Here is a 13,318-nt window from a genome sequence, read left to right as displayed (position 1 = left end):
AAAAATATTCATCTGCTGAAAATGGATTTGACTTTTGGAAAAAAACAAAAGTTATTCAAAGCCAAGTCTATGGGATCAAACTAAATAAAACATTTTTGGTGCGAAACAAGATGTGACTACAATATAATGAGTTTCTCTTATATGACTTCGATATGACTTGATCTGATGGTATGCCAAAAAGTTTTAGAAATATCTAGGGTAAGAACAACTCTAAAATACCTGTAACTTTGAAGGACAGGATGAAGGGGAATCATCTGTACACGAAAGTTCTCATTAGGGGCACCTGGGTGGCTCAGTCGTCAAGTGTCTGCCTTCGGCTCAGGTCATGATCTCAGGGTCCTGGGATTGAGCCCCGCCTTGGGCTCCCTGCTCAGCAGAAGCCTGCTTCTCTCTCTCCCACTCCCCCTGCCTGCATTCCCTCTCTCACTGTCTATCAAATTAATAAATAAAATCTTTAAAAAGTTCTCATTAATGGCTATTAGCACTCAAGCTACTCCCAAGCTACAGCCTGATTTCTTCTTTCCTCTCACCACCCCCCATATATATACGAGGCGTCACCCAATCCTACCAGTACTGTCCAAGAAACTTCAGTCCATTGTCTTAGTCCTTATTCTTTTCATTTCTCACAAAGAGGACTATAAAAGGAGCTCTTGGGGGGCGCCTGGGTGGCTCAGTGGGTTGAGGCCTCTGCCTTCAGCTCAGGTCATGATCTCGGAGTCCTGGGATCGAGCCCCGCATCGGGCTCTCCACTCAGCAGGGAGCCTGCTTCCCCCTCTCTCTCTGCCTGCCTCTCTGCCTACTTGTGATCTCTCTCTGTCAAATAAATAAATAAAATCTTTAAAAAAAAAAAAAAAAAAAGGAGCTCTTGGACTGCTTTCCCTAGCATCCCTCTCTTCCCTATCATTCAATATTACCGAAGCTAACTTACTGAAGAATAAAGCTGATGTCATTGCTTTTCTGCCCCAAAGTCTTTTAACAGTTCCCCACTGCTTGCAGTTCAAGGTCTAGATCCATTCTCCCACAAATTCCGTCCAGCCCCTTATACGTCTACCACACAAAGTATTATACTACATACACCAAGAAAGAGCAAGCCATCGTAGGACCACATGCTTCTGCCTGTGCTGTTCTTTAAGTGGAACCTCGCTCACACTCTTACAAATTCATCCTTCAAAACCCAACAACTCCTGGATGACGACTTCAGTTTCCTCAGCCTTGCTTGGGCCTTGCTTCTACACCACTTCTTATCTCTGTATCAACACGTATTATGCTGTTTAATAATTAATCTATTATCTCCTCTGCTAGCCTGAGCTCTTCAAGGATAGGACTGGAAAGCTTTGTGTCCAGAACACCTGTAATAATGTCTGACACATAAGGGAGGCTCAAAAAAAATGGTTTTGTAAATGAATATGCTTATTTTAAAAAGCAGTCTTATATATGTAAAGTTAAACCTTATTTTTAGAGGTGTTTCACAAGTAGCATTTAATATGATGTGCAGATAGTTAATGACTCTTGGTGACTTTGTGCTTAAGCACCATGAACTTTATTAGAAGCCTAGCTGTTCTTAGCTTAGTTCTGAATCTCCATCTTGGCTTTGGCAAGGCATTCCTGGACTGAGTGCCAACAGAGCGCGCATTACTCAGCAGGTTATTTATTCCTGGCTAGTATGCGAACTGTTTTGGGAGTATACAAAATATAGAGCACTATTCAAAAGTCATGACATAAAGTACTCTGAGCACTAATAATTTTTAGTTAGCTAAACATTAAAAATGTTTAACCAATACTTCTTTTTAAATGGGCCCAAGTTATTGCTATTTTCATTCACAATGAGGAAACCACAATCACGGAACCGGTGACATTGACTTGTCCAAAATAATGGAGTTCGTGACAATACCAGAACTAGAAACCAGCTCCTATAATTGCTTAGAAGGTATGTTCCTCTGAGGCTAAATCAGCACATTATGAACAATTCCAAATCCCTGTAGTGAAATGCAACTTGACTCACAACATCCATCAGAAAAAAAAAAAAAAAAAAAAAAACTTGGGGGGCACCTGGGTGGCTCAATGGCTTGGGCACCGAACTCTTGAATTCAGCACAGGTCATGATCTCAGAGTCATGAGACTGAGCCCTGGGACCTCAACCCACTCTCTGCTCAGCAGGGAGTCTGCTTGAGATTCTCTCCCCTCTGCATACATGTTCTCTCTCTTTTTCTAAAATAAATAAAATACATCTTAAAAAAGAAAAAAAGAAAAAAAATTTAATTCCCTATGTCCCCTCTTAAGAAAGCCCTTGTGAGAAAAGAAGAGAGGTGCCCTTCCCATGAACTTCAAATTACTACTAATGAAAGAGAAGTCTATTTCTTGGCATTGAATCCTAGTGGTGACCATCCTACACATCTCAAAATGTGTATGCTTAATGAGTACGATAACTGTCAGCTTCTAAATTATCCTGAAACTCATAAAATGAACTGTTTAGAACCAATACGATCACAGCCAGCTAAATGTTAATTCTACCAAAGTCCCTGACATCTACCAAAATATATCAAAGAATTCAAAATCAGTCAATTATGGCAAAACTACCTGGAATAAAGAATGCAGTTCTGGCATGACTGGCCCTGGCATACCTTAGGGGGGAAAAAAAGATACATTTGGAAATAAGAGACAGGGAGAAAAATGATGGATTAAAGTAACCCATTCCCGATCTCAACTGCAAGAGGAATCATTTTGTCACAGAGAAAAACTAAACAAAGTCCCTCTATTTTTATACTGGGTGACTCTAGTGGAAAGAGAAATGAGAAGACATTTGGGGAAATCAGGAATTAAATCTCAACAACATTAAAACTAACTTTCCACAACCAACAGTTTCCAAAAATAGGCCTGGCACGAAACTATGCTGGCCTTTGTACCAAGAGGGTCTTAAGTCACTGAAGTTGCTGCGTCTGTAAGGGCTCTGAGAATGAAACCTAGAAAGAGGACAGCTCAGAATGGAAGGAAATCTAGAGTACTCCGGACAGTGAATGACCTCGTATGGAAAAACTGAGACATCCACTCCCCCTCCCTTCTCACCCCAAATGCAAAGAGAAATTACAACTGAATTAGCCGGGCTGCTGTGGGGCAGTAGAGCGACCGCTACGGGCGCTGTTGCTAATCGCCAGCGCAATAAGATCTAGGCCTCCTATGCCCTCCGCCAGGGGCCCGTTAGGAACTCAGTGCCCACTCACAGCCAGCACTGGCGTCTGCAGCAGGTATAAGCAAAGACAGAGCACACCAAGATCCCTCTCTCCCCGAGGCCCAATTCCTGAGTAAGACCTCGGAGTCCTAGCGGATGATCCGCTGACCTCCAAATCATAACTTTACAGTCTCGGAGCTTGGCTCTGGGAGCGGTGCGGAGCGCAACCTGGAGAAAAAGTACTGGAAGTGGGGGGAAGTTGAAGGAGCGACAGCCGCGCGACCCGTCGGTAGGCAGTAGGGGCGAGATAACGGGCGGGTGACCCCGAATACCGGAGCGGCTGGGGGAAGGGAAGGGGCCCTAGGATTCCACAGCGTGTGGCACGCACACCCGTGGGCCCTTTCCCTGCCCAGGCAGGGGGCAAACACCCGTCGGCAAGACGTGAGGGACAGTGCAGGCCTCCCGAGGGCCGCGGACAACGACTCCCAGCCCCAGGATAAAGTCACCTCAACAAGAGCGCAGCCATCTTGAGGTCCCGCCTGGACGGAAGTGACGTTCAACGCCCCGCCGCCTTAGGGCGGGGTCTCTGCCACATGACTACACCAGCTCTTTATAAAGGTTGGGGGCGCGCCTGTGCGCAGCCTTGTTTTCTCCGCTGCTTCTCCTTTCGGTCCGTGGTCTTCCCGGAGAACTTGTCAGGGCTTCTGCAGAAATGGAGCTGACTCAGACTCTGCAGTATGCGTTTTACCTGCGAACATAATTCATTTTGTTGAACATCTGACTTGTCCTGATTCTTCACCAGGGACTCCTCGGTCTAGTTTCCCTCCACCTGCTTCGCAGATGGGGCGGCTAAGGCACCCACGGAAACGGGCTCCTTCCCGTTCTAACAGGAAGCTTCGCCAGTGCAGAGATACACAAGTTGAGACCCAAATTGAGGAAGGAGCGTGAGAACGACGCAGACCACCATCCCCAGACAAGGGAGCCTCCTCTATCCACCTGGATTAGCTTTGTGCCCCACAGTTCCTGGGCTTGAGCTCCCGCCTGGGCTGGACGCCCACGAGTCAAACACAACGCTCTCTTGTTCCTTGTTTCAAGGCTATGTGGGTGACACCCACAGCTAGAGGAACCCGGGGTGGGGGGAAGCTCGCTTTGATTTTTAAACACACACGCACACGTGTGTGTGTGTGTGTGCGCGCGCGCGCGCCGCGCGCGGTTTTGAGGAACCCAAGCATAGCGATCAATTGCAGAACACTTGTGACTTAAGGAAGAAAAAAGGAGTGAAAAAGGAATAGAAAAGTGAATAAGTTCTTGAGTCTCGTTTTGCAGGGGGTGGGAGTGAAGGAGCGACGCGCAACTCCTACTAAAACCTTCAGCTACATTAATATTCAGATCGCATTTATATTTAGCCCTCCTGCACTTCTTTCAGGATTTAAATAGCACAAATTCACTTATTTCTTCGTCAAATGAAAATACCATTTTGCATTTCTATAATACTTGACAAAGAAAGCACTTTTGTAGACTTTTGGGCTGGGAGGGACCTTAGAGGCTCTTAGGCCTGATTTTTTATCCAGTGCAGAAATCTCCTCTGCAACACTTAGGGCCACTGGTCTTCAGGACTCTGCTCTAACGCATTCGGTAATGGTTACCTCAAAACCCAAGTTTCATTTAGTGAACAGTTTAATCATTAGACAGTTGTTAAATTAAAGTACAGTTTTCTGGGGGTATGTGGCTGGCTCTGTCGGTGGAGCATGTGACTCTCGATCTTAGCATTGGGAGTTCAAGGCCCAGGTTGGGTGTAGAGACGATTTACAAATAAAATCTTCAAAAATAATAAAATAAAATAAAATGCAGTTTTCTGGTGTTGAACTTCCAGTCATTGATCCTACTTTGGCCTTCTGGCTCTTCACATTAACAAATCCAATGCATGCCTCTTTCACTTAGCTCTTTGAATAATTTCACTTAATATATATTAACTTTTTGCCGGAGTATATGGAAGGGCTTTAGGGGATTCAATGATACAAACATGTAATTTTCCTCAAGAAGTTTATAGCCTTATCAGGATCAGTAAGTAAATAAATACAACAAAGAAAGTAGCAATCCCATGAAAGAACTATGGGTAAAAAGGGTGGGGGGATCAAAGCAAAAAGTGGTTATTTGCAACTGGGGAGGTGGGGTTAGGAAGGTATAATTGACTACAACATGCCGTGAACATTTACTGATGATTTTCCCTGTGGAGTTTATCATCAAGTCCTGTATTTAGAGTTCCACAATCCAAACCCAATAGTAATCACAGAACCCACCATCTCCTGTGTAAGGAGATGACAGGTAAGTACCAGGAGACTGTGGCTTTCTAGGTCAACCTGCAGTGGTTCCACTTCAGGAACAACAGCGGCCTCCCTCCTCAAATTAACCTGTAGGGCCCATAATTGATGGAAATTAGTCACATTGAAATTCAAACAAGACATTAAGTCAAGCCCCCTATCACCAGGGTTAATCTTAAAAATAAGCAGGAGGAGGTCAGAGAAAGAAAGGGAAAGAAAGAAGGGAGAACATTTCAAACTGGAGGCAACAATCAGGAGAGCTTTTTTTTGAATGTTTTTTTTTTTTTTTTTTTTTTTTTTTTTTTTTTTTTTTTGGCGAGATTTGTTTTAAAACTCAGCTCTGACTATGTAAACACTCCCATCCCTAACCCCATACATCACTCCAAAACCTTCGGGAAATTCTTATTGTTAAGAGTTAGTTGGACAGGTAGGTAGGCAGGGCTGGGGTCCCCAACAAGAAAATATGGGAGTCAGGACAGCTAAGATAAAACAGAACTAACACCCTGTTTTTCAGATTAGACAGAACCACGCTGACATTCTGCTTTGCTGCCTTTGCAGAAATGACTTCTGCAAAAATGTCCTAAACTAAGGCAATTAACCACAAAGCATTTGCCAATACCATGAGCAAGGGGCAATTAAGACATAAGCCCCCCAGACATCAGCAAAAAAAAGACCATCAGCACAGAGACATTAACCTAGTAGGTAGAGAGATACGGGACCAAAGCCCTGATTGGCATGACTTAACAGGCCTGGATTGCTTAAGATCATTCCACAAAAGAGCTTATAAAAATCCCCGACTTAGAAACTCTGAGGGCAACCCTCTCAGCCCCCAGCCTGGGAGCTTTATGCTCTTGCTCAATAAATTTTGCTTTGCTACCCACCACTCCTCATCTGGTCTACCCCTTTGTTCTTTGAAGTGGTGCGACCGAGAACCATGGACGCTAAGTGAGCAAAAATCCTATAACATTATGATGTACCAATTAAACCCACCCTCTTTTGTCTGCCACTTAATGCCCTTCACCAATTCGTTTCAACTCTCCTGGACAGACTTGTTTCCTATGACCTCCTTTAAATTCCCCCAAATCAAGTCAAAGTGAAGGGCACAAGATCTGCCTTGAATGTGCCCAGTACTTCACAAACCTACCCCACACATACACACACATTTTCCTACCTCTTTGTTTTTGCTTTTGCTCTTCTGCCTGGATACCATCACTACCCATTCCAATCTAATATTGCCTTCTATATACAACTCCCCCTTCCTCTGAACTTCACTTATTTTATTTCTTTGTTTGTTAAGTAGGCTCCACCCCCAGCGTGGAGCCCAATATGGGGCTTGAACTCACAACCCTGAGATCAAGACCTGAGCTGAGATCAAGAGATGTTTAACCGACTGAGCCACCCAGGCGCCCTGGTTTACTTTAGTTTTTAATCTCTGTTACATAACAATCTCCCTGACATATGTGAAGTATTGGGTATATTGAGCAGACCTGGTTGAGCCCATCTTGGTATTCTCAGCACTTTGTTCATCTCTCTGCTGTGGCAAGCATCATGGATTATTATATTGGGTTATTGATGGGTTTGTCCTCCAATCCTCCCTTCTCTGCCCCCCACAACTAGATTTTAAACTTCTTCATGGAGAGACTTAATTTTCATTCCTCTTTCTGTTACCCACATACCCATACTTTACATACAGCTGGCACTCAGTACGGTTTTGTTGCCGTGTTCTAAATTGACATGGACTTGAACTGCAGCGTGAGGCACTGAAAATTCTCTGATGAAGAGGGAAAGCTCAGGGGATTCTTCTCTGGATACTTTCCAATGGGGAAAAGCTTTATCAGGGAAGAATCACCCAGGATGCCAGGAGATGGAAGGAAAAAAAAAAAAAAAGAACTCCCAGATGACCTGGTCATTTCAAGGAGCCTGTAATGCAACCCAGAGTCATCACAAAAAGAAACAAACAAACAAGGAATATCCCATTTTCATGTTCTCTGGGGGAGCCATTCTCTGGTAAGGAAGCTACAGAGGAACCCCTTCTTGGAACCTTAGAATTCAGGTTCCCCTGCCCATGTGTCCCTCAGAGAAGTGTGTTTATGTCCCTTTTTCTGTCCCTCTCCCTCACAACCCGCCCCCCACCCCAGCATTCCAGCCCAGGGCAGGGGGAGGCCAGCAAACACAAAGCTCTCTGTGTATGGGGTGGTATGTGTCCCCCCCACCCCTCCACCCAGAGGACACAATGCCCCTTCTGCTCCCTGTGCTCAGCCCCCCTCCCCACCACCTCTCGAGTGCACATGCCAGGCTGCAATTGGTTACTGGCTCAGGACAGCCCCCTCATACTGGGGCTCCAGGGGATTTTAAGCGGATTCCAGGAACCCCCCGCTCAGTTCCCTGTCCCCCACTCACCAACCCCGCAGACGCTCCGGGCCCTAGCCCCTGGCCCAGCTATGGCTCCTGGGGCTCCCTCGTCCAGCCCCAGTCCTATCCTGGCTGCGCTGCTCTTCTCCTCTTTAGGTAAGTAGAGCCGCCCCAGTCTGGGGGCCCTGGGGCTCAGGATGCCTCTCAGCAACCTTGTCACTGCCTTTGCTGCAGTCCCCCCTGCAACTGAAGAACGAGCAGGAGCAGGAAGGTGATATTATATTCAGAGGGAAAAATATATATGTATATAGTTTGGAGGGAGGCAATAAAGGTATTCTGTGAAGGGAGAAGATAAAAGAGTGTAGAGAATTTCCCTGAGGTGGACCTGACTAGACCCAGGCTGGAAAGCAGTAACCTGGCCCCAGAGCCATGTTGAGGGCCCGGTGGGAAGTAGTGTCATTGTGTGGTAGGGAACAGGGTTGGACACCCAGTTCTGGTCCCTACGCATTCCCTAGTAGTGTTTGAGGGGCTTAACCTTGGTTTCCCTCAAGAGAAAAGTCAGGGAATGTGATCTAAGGAAGGAGCCCAAGGTTTGTGGTCCCAACTCCTCCAATCCTTTGTCTGTGGGTGCCTCAGTTTCTCCCCTTGGATCCGTTGTCCATTATGTGGGTGAGTGGAGTAGAAGGGTGAGTCTATGAGATTCTAAGATCTTCTCCATCTAAAATGGTCTTCCTTCATGAGTTGACCAACCCCTTTCTTATCCCATGGCAGATGTTGGGTGAGCGAGGGGAAGTCAAAGTAGGGTTATTTGAGTGGATGTTTCCCTTCTCCAAACTGCCCCAAATCCTAGTCCAATAGATGAGCAGTAGACTAATTGGGGGCGAGGGAGAACTGCTCAGAATAGCCAAGGTTCTCTGCTGTCAGCTCTTGGGGTCCTAAACCCAGAACCCATACTCTTCTGGGTGTTGTACTGGACTACTCTGGGACATCCAGAGAAAATGTTAAAGATAGGGAGTTGAGAAGGTCATAGTGAGGTAAATGGTGAGAGGGAGTCTTGCAGAATAAGGAACAGAGTTCTGTCCCAGAACATGTCCACCCGTAGAACCATTGAACAGAACTGAAGGGCAGTGGTTGATGTTAGAACAGGAGGAATAGAACTTAGATCCAATGAATAATCTTTTTTGTTGCATTTGGGTTTCCCAAGAGAATGCTAAGGAGTGAGTCACTGATATTGCATGCTGAGGTGGGAGATTTGAGACTATGGAGCAGGAGTGGGGGGGTTAACGGGTAGGGGGGTGCCATAAGCCCCCAACATTGGTCAGACAATGAGTCTCTGTTTGTTTGGTTGCTTCCTCCTCCTCCCATAGAACAAAAGGGTCTACAGTTGCCCCCACCCAGGGCCAGCCCACACACATAATCTCCCTGGAATGGCCTTCCTTGTGTGGGTGAGTCTTGGGAGAGGCACTGGGCCAGAATGGCCAAGAGGAGAGTGAGGAGGGTCAAACCACAGACGGCTCACACGCAGAGTCATCTGAGCTCTGGACTCAGGGATCTTCCTTTGTATCCAGCTTCCCCTGAGAGGGTTACAAGATCTTTCCCTCCCTGACCTCCCTGTCAATGGCAAGCTGTATGGCAACCAGGGATTCAGCAGTGAGGACAGTTGACCCAGGGAAAAACATTCTTTAGTTATTTTCTTTTTTTTTTTTTTTGGTAAGAAATTTGAGTTTGTGGTGCTGTGGAATACTATACAGCTGTTAAAAATAAGATTGATCCATATGATTTAACATGGGAAGCTCTGATAGATAGATAGATAGATGACAGATGATAGATAGATAGATTCTATATATATATATATATATTCTCAAGTGAAAAAAAAACAAGTAGAATATGATGCAATGTATGTCAAAAGAAAAGAAAGCTCCATAAAACAAAACTATTTCACATAAGCACATGTACTTCTTGAGTTTGTTGAGTTTATATTGCCTTTGATACATAGAAAAAGGTTCCACACTAAACTGATTAACAGAGGTCATACATGAGATGGACTACAGGAAAGGAATTGGTTGGGTGTGTATGTTAAGAGGAACTCTAGCTCTATCTCTGCAGTTTGAATAGTTTATAGAAAGAATGCAAAATGTATTACTGTATAACTTCTGATGCATTTTATTTTTATTTTTTTAACTTACAATAAATTTTAAAAACCTTAAAGCCTGCAACTAAGGGGTAACTTAAGAGGTAAATACTGACCCAAAGAGAAAGTGAGACATGGAGACAGAATCCAACTTCTGGAAGTCCTCAAGAGAGTTCTGTTACTGTTGATTTCATTTTTTTTTTTTAAATAAACATGCTAAAGAGCTTGAACCAACAAAGTGTTTCCACCCAACTCTTCAGTCAGCCTGGAGAGATTTGGGCTTGAGAGTAGATCACAGCTGCCCCAGCTTTGCTATGGCCTCTGACTCAGCCCTTGACTTCCTACTGGTCTCACTTCCTCTACATGCTTTGTTGGGCACACCTGTGCATCTGATTCACCTCTCTGCTTACAGTGCTCCCCCTGGCCCAGGCCATTGTGGTTTACACGGACAAGGAGGTCCACGGTGCGGTGGGCTCCCGGGTGACACTGTACTGCTCCTTCTGGTCCAGCGAGTGGGTCTCAGATGACATCTCCTTTACGTGGCGCTACCAGCCTGAGGGGGGGCGTGACGCCATCTCGGTGAGTGCCTGGGGGAGTCTGGGTTTGAATAATGAAAGGGTGGCTTCAAAGAATAGTAGAAAAGAGTACTTGGGCAAAGGAGGGGAAATCCTTTATGAGCTATAACCCTAGCTTTGGCAAGGCAAGCAGCAATCTGACTAGAGCCTATCTACACTGTCTCCCCCACCCCAGCTACCCTCTCCAGCCCGGGATCCCTTACCCTAAGGCTAGACTCACATACTTGCCCTCATTCCTCATAGATCTTCCACTATGCAAAAGGACAACCCTATATTGACGAGGTGGGGACCTTCAAAGAGCGCATCCAGTGGGTAGGGGACCCTCGCTGGAAGGATGGCTCTATTGTCATACACAACCTGGACTATAGTGACAATGGCACCTTCACTTGCGACGTCAAAAACCCACCAGACATAGTGGGCAAGACTTCTCAGGTCACACTCTATGTCTTTGAAAAAGGTGTGAGAAGGTCTGGGAATGCGCCCGTGGGGTGGGTATGGGGGAGGACTGATGGGCTGGGGGAAGAGGCAAAATGCCTGGCCATGGCCCTTCAGGCTCTGGGAGGGTAGGCAGATGGCAGCCTTGGCTGAGAGCTGCACATGCTGCCAGCAAGGGACAGGGGTGGGGCTAAGACCCAAAGGGGCATGACCCTGCTCACTCCGTTCCTTCTTTTCCCTCCCCTCCTAGTGCCAACCAGGTACGGGGTGGTACTGGGAGCCGTGATCGGGGGCGTCATAGGGGTGGTGCTGTTGCTGCTGCTGCTTTTCTACCTGATTCGGTACTGCTGGCTGCGCAGACAGGCGGCCCTGCAGAGGAGGCTCAGGTAAGAGCAGCCTGCCAACCCTCCCTCTAACCGCACTGTGGCCCATCTGGGCAGACACTCCAGTGAGGGTGTGGGGGGCTGGGAGCCAAGGCGAAGAGGAAGGTGGAGCTGCTCTGGAGGGGGCTACGGCCTGCAGGGGGCCAACCGACGCAACCCCTTTCCCTGCAGCGCCATGGAGAAGGGGAAATTGCATAAGGCCGGGAAGGACACCTCCAAGCGCGGCCGGCAGGTGAGTGGGACCTGGGGCCGGCCGGAGCAGGGGCGCGGGGGCGCGGGGGCGGGGCAGCAGGGAGGGGCGGGGTGGGGAGTCACGCCCCATCGGACCTTGCCAGTGACCCACTGACTTGCGCCCCTCCCTGCAGACGCCGGTGCTGTACGCCATGCTAGACCACAGCAGAAGCACCAAAGCGGCCAGTGAAAAGAAAGCCAAGGGGCTGGGGGAGTCTCGCAAGGATAAGAAATAGCGGTTAGCGGGCCGGGGGGGGGGTCGGGGGGCAGGGGCGGAGCCCACCAAAGGCCCTCAGGTGGTGGTCATTGAGATGGAGCTACGGAAGGATGAGCAGAGCTCGGAACTCCGGCCTGCGGTCAAGTCCCCCAGCAGAACCAGCCTCAAGAACGCCCTCAAGAACATGATGGGCCTGGACTCGGACAAGTGACCACCTCCCCGGGCCCTGCCAGAGCAGGGGGACCTAGGCTCCTCTTAGCCCCCGTCTAGGTGCTTTCCTCCTTAGCTCCCCAGCCCCGCCCTGCCCTTAGCATGCTTTGAGATGTAAGTTTCATTCCAAAGTTCATCCCCCACGCACCTCCTACTTTCCCGACCTTCCTTCCCTGGCTTGCTGGGAGCCCAGGGCCCGACCCTACCCTTCACCGGCCCCAAGGACTGTGTGTTTGGTGCCTGTCCCTCCGGCACCGAGAAGAAAGGGACCTTGACACCCCGTGCCTCAAACCCCAGGCCACCTGGCCTTTCCATCCCTTGCAATGCCCGGCGTGTCCCTCGCGCTTTTCTTTCTGACCCTCCCTCCCCTCCATCAGGTGGCCCAGCTCCATACTGTGCTCCTCCCAGCTAACACCCAGACCACCCAGACCGGACTCTCCTTCAGGGTTTATTTAGTTTATTAGTTATTTTTTATTTTTTAATCCATTCTTTTTTGTTTGTTTGCCTGTGCCCTCCCCCATGACTGAGTACCAATGACGTCATGTGGTTTTTGCAATTTCCCACTCCCCCATTAAATCCTTAATGGAGAGCCTGCGGAGCAGAGGGGCCCCTGACGCTCAGTCCTCAACTACAGGGTTGGTGCCCCTGACCGCTTTGGAGCACTGTTCCGGACTCAAGGTCGTGGGGAAGGAGAGACAGAGAGAGGCAAAGAATCCTCATGGGCCAAGGGATTGAGGAGGGGCCAACTGAGCCTTAGGAATGGCTTTTAAACAACCAAAGAGAAAGGAGAAACAAATGGGAAATGGCGGGGGGGGGAGGCTGCACTCCCAGCCATAGGGGATTGTTAGGATTTTTCTACATTCTGTATATTTCTTCTCAAACCCCCAGTGTCCTTAAATGTTTAATAAACACTGACATTTCCAGAAGTTCTGCCTCCGTCTCCAGTTTCCTCATTCTCCTGGGAATATCCCTGTCCCTTATCCCATCCCCAACCTCCTATCTTCTCCCATCCCTTCCCTCTCCCACTCCTCTTCCTCATCTACTGGTTTCAGTTAAGAATTTGGCTTTATGGTATGGACTTCCATAGGAGAGTGGAAAGAACTCGGAAATCAGCTGAGAAGACATGTTCCACAAATTCGTGCTAAACTGTGTGTCAGGCTCTGCATTTACATGGCTAAAACACGGGCTCCCTCTTTCCCAGGATCTAAATTTTTTTTTTAAGATTTTATTTATTTGACAGAGAGAGAGACAGTGAGAGAGGGAACACAAGCAGGGGGAGTGGGAAGAGGGAGAAGCA

At 47.6% G+C, this 13,318-nt stretch overlaps 2 protein-coding genes across 3 annotated transcripts in view; one reads left to right on the top strand and one right to left on the bottom strand.

Annotated features, from left to right (window-relative positions):
* LOC111138865 (succinate dehydrogenase complex subunit C) overlaps positions 1–3,715 on the bottom strand; it is a 33,315-nt gene extending 29,600 nt beyond the window's left edge. For both annotated transcript variants that reach the window (XM_022490791.1, XM_022490792.1), the window contains exon 1: positions 3,673–3,715. In XM_022490791.1, the coding sequence (XP_022346499.1) occupies positions 3,673–3,692 (20 nt within the window). In that variant the 5' untranslated portion in view covers positions 3,693–3,715. The remainder of the gene's footprint in view (positions 1–3,672) is intronic.
* A 4,213-nt stretch (positions 3,716–7,928) lies between these two features.
* Positions 7,929–12,022, top strand: LOC111139028 (myelin protein zero). Its single transcript, XM_022491121.1, is given in 6 exon segments — positions 7,929–7,995; positions 10,383–10,549; positions 10,789–11,002; positions 11,231–11,366; positions 11,535–11,595; positions 11,729–12,022. Coding segments are annotated over 6 exon segments (939 nt in total).
* The last annotated feature ends 1,296 nt before the right edge of the window (positions 12,023–13,318 follow it).

Source organism: Enhydra lutris, unplaced genomic scaffold, assembly GCF_002288905.1.
Source record: "Enhydra lutris kenyoni isolate GAN:26980312 unplaced genomic scaffold, ASM228890v2 scaffoldscaffold94, whole genome shotgun sequence".
NCBI classification, from domain to species: Eukaryota; Metazoa; Chordata; class Mammalia; order Carnivora; family Mustelidae; genus Enhydra; species Enhydra lutris.
The sequence above is the reverse complement of the archived record's forward strand: the minus strand, read 5'-3'. Positions and strand labels throughout refer to the sequence as shown.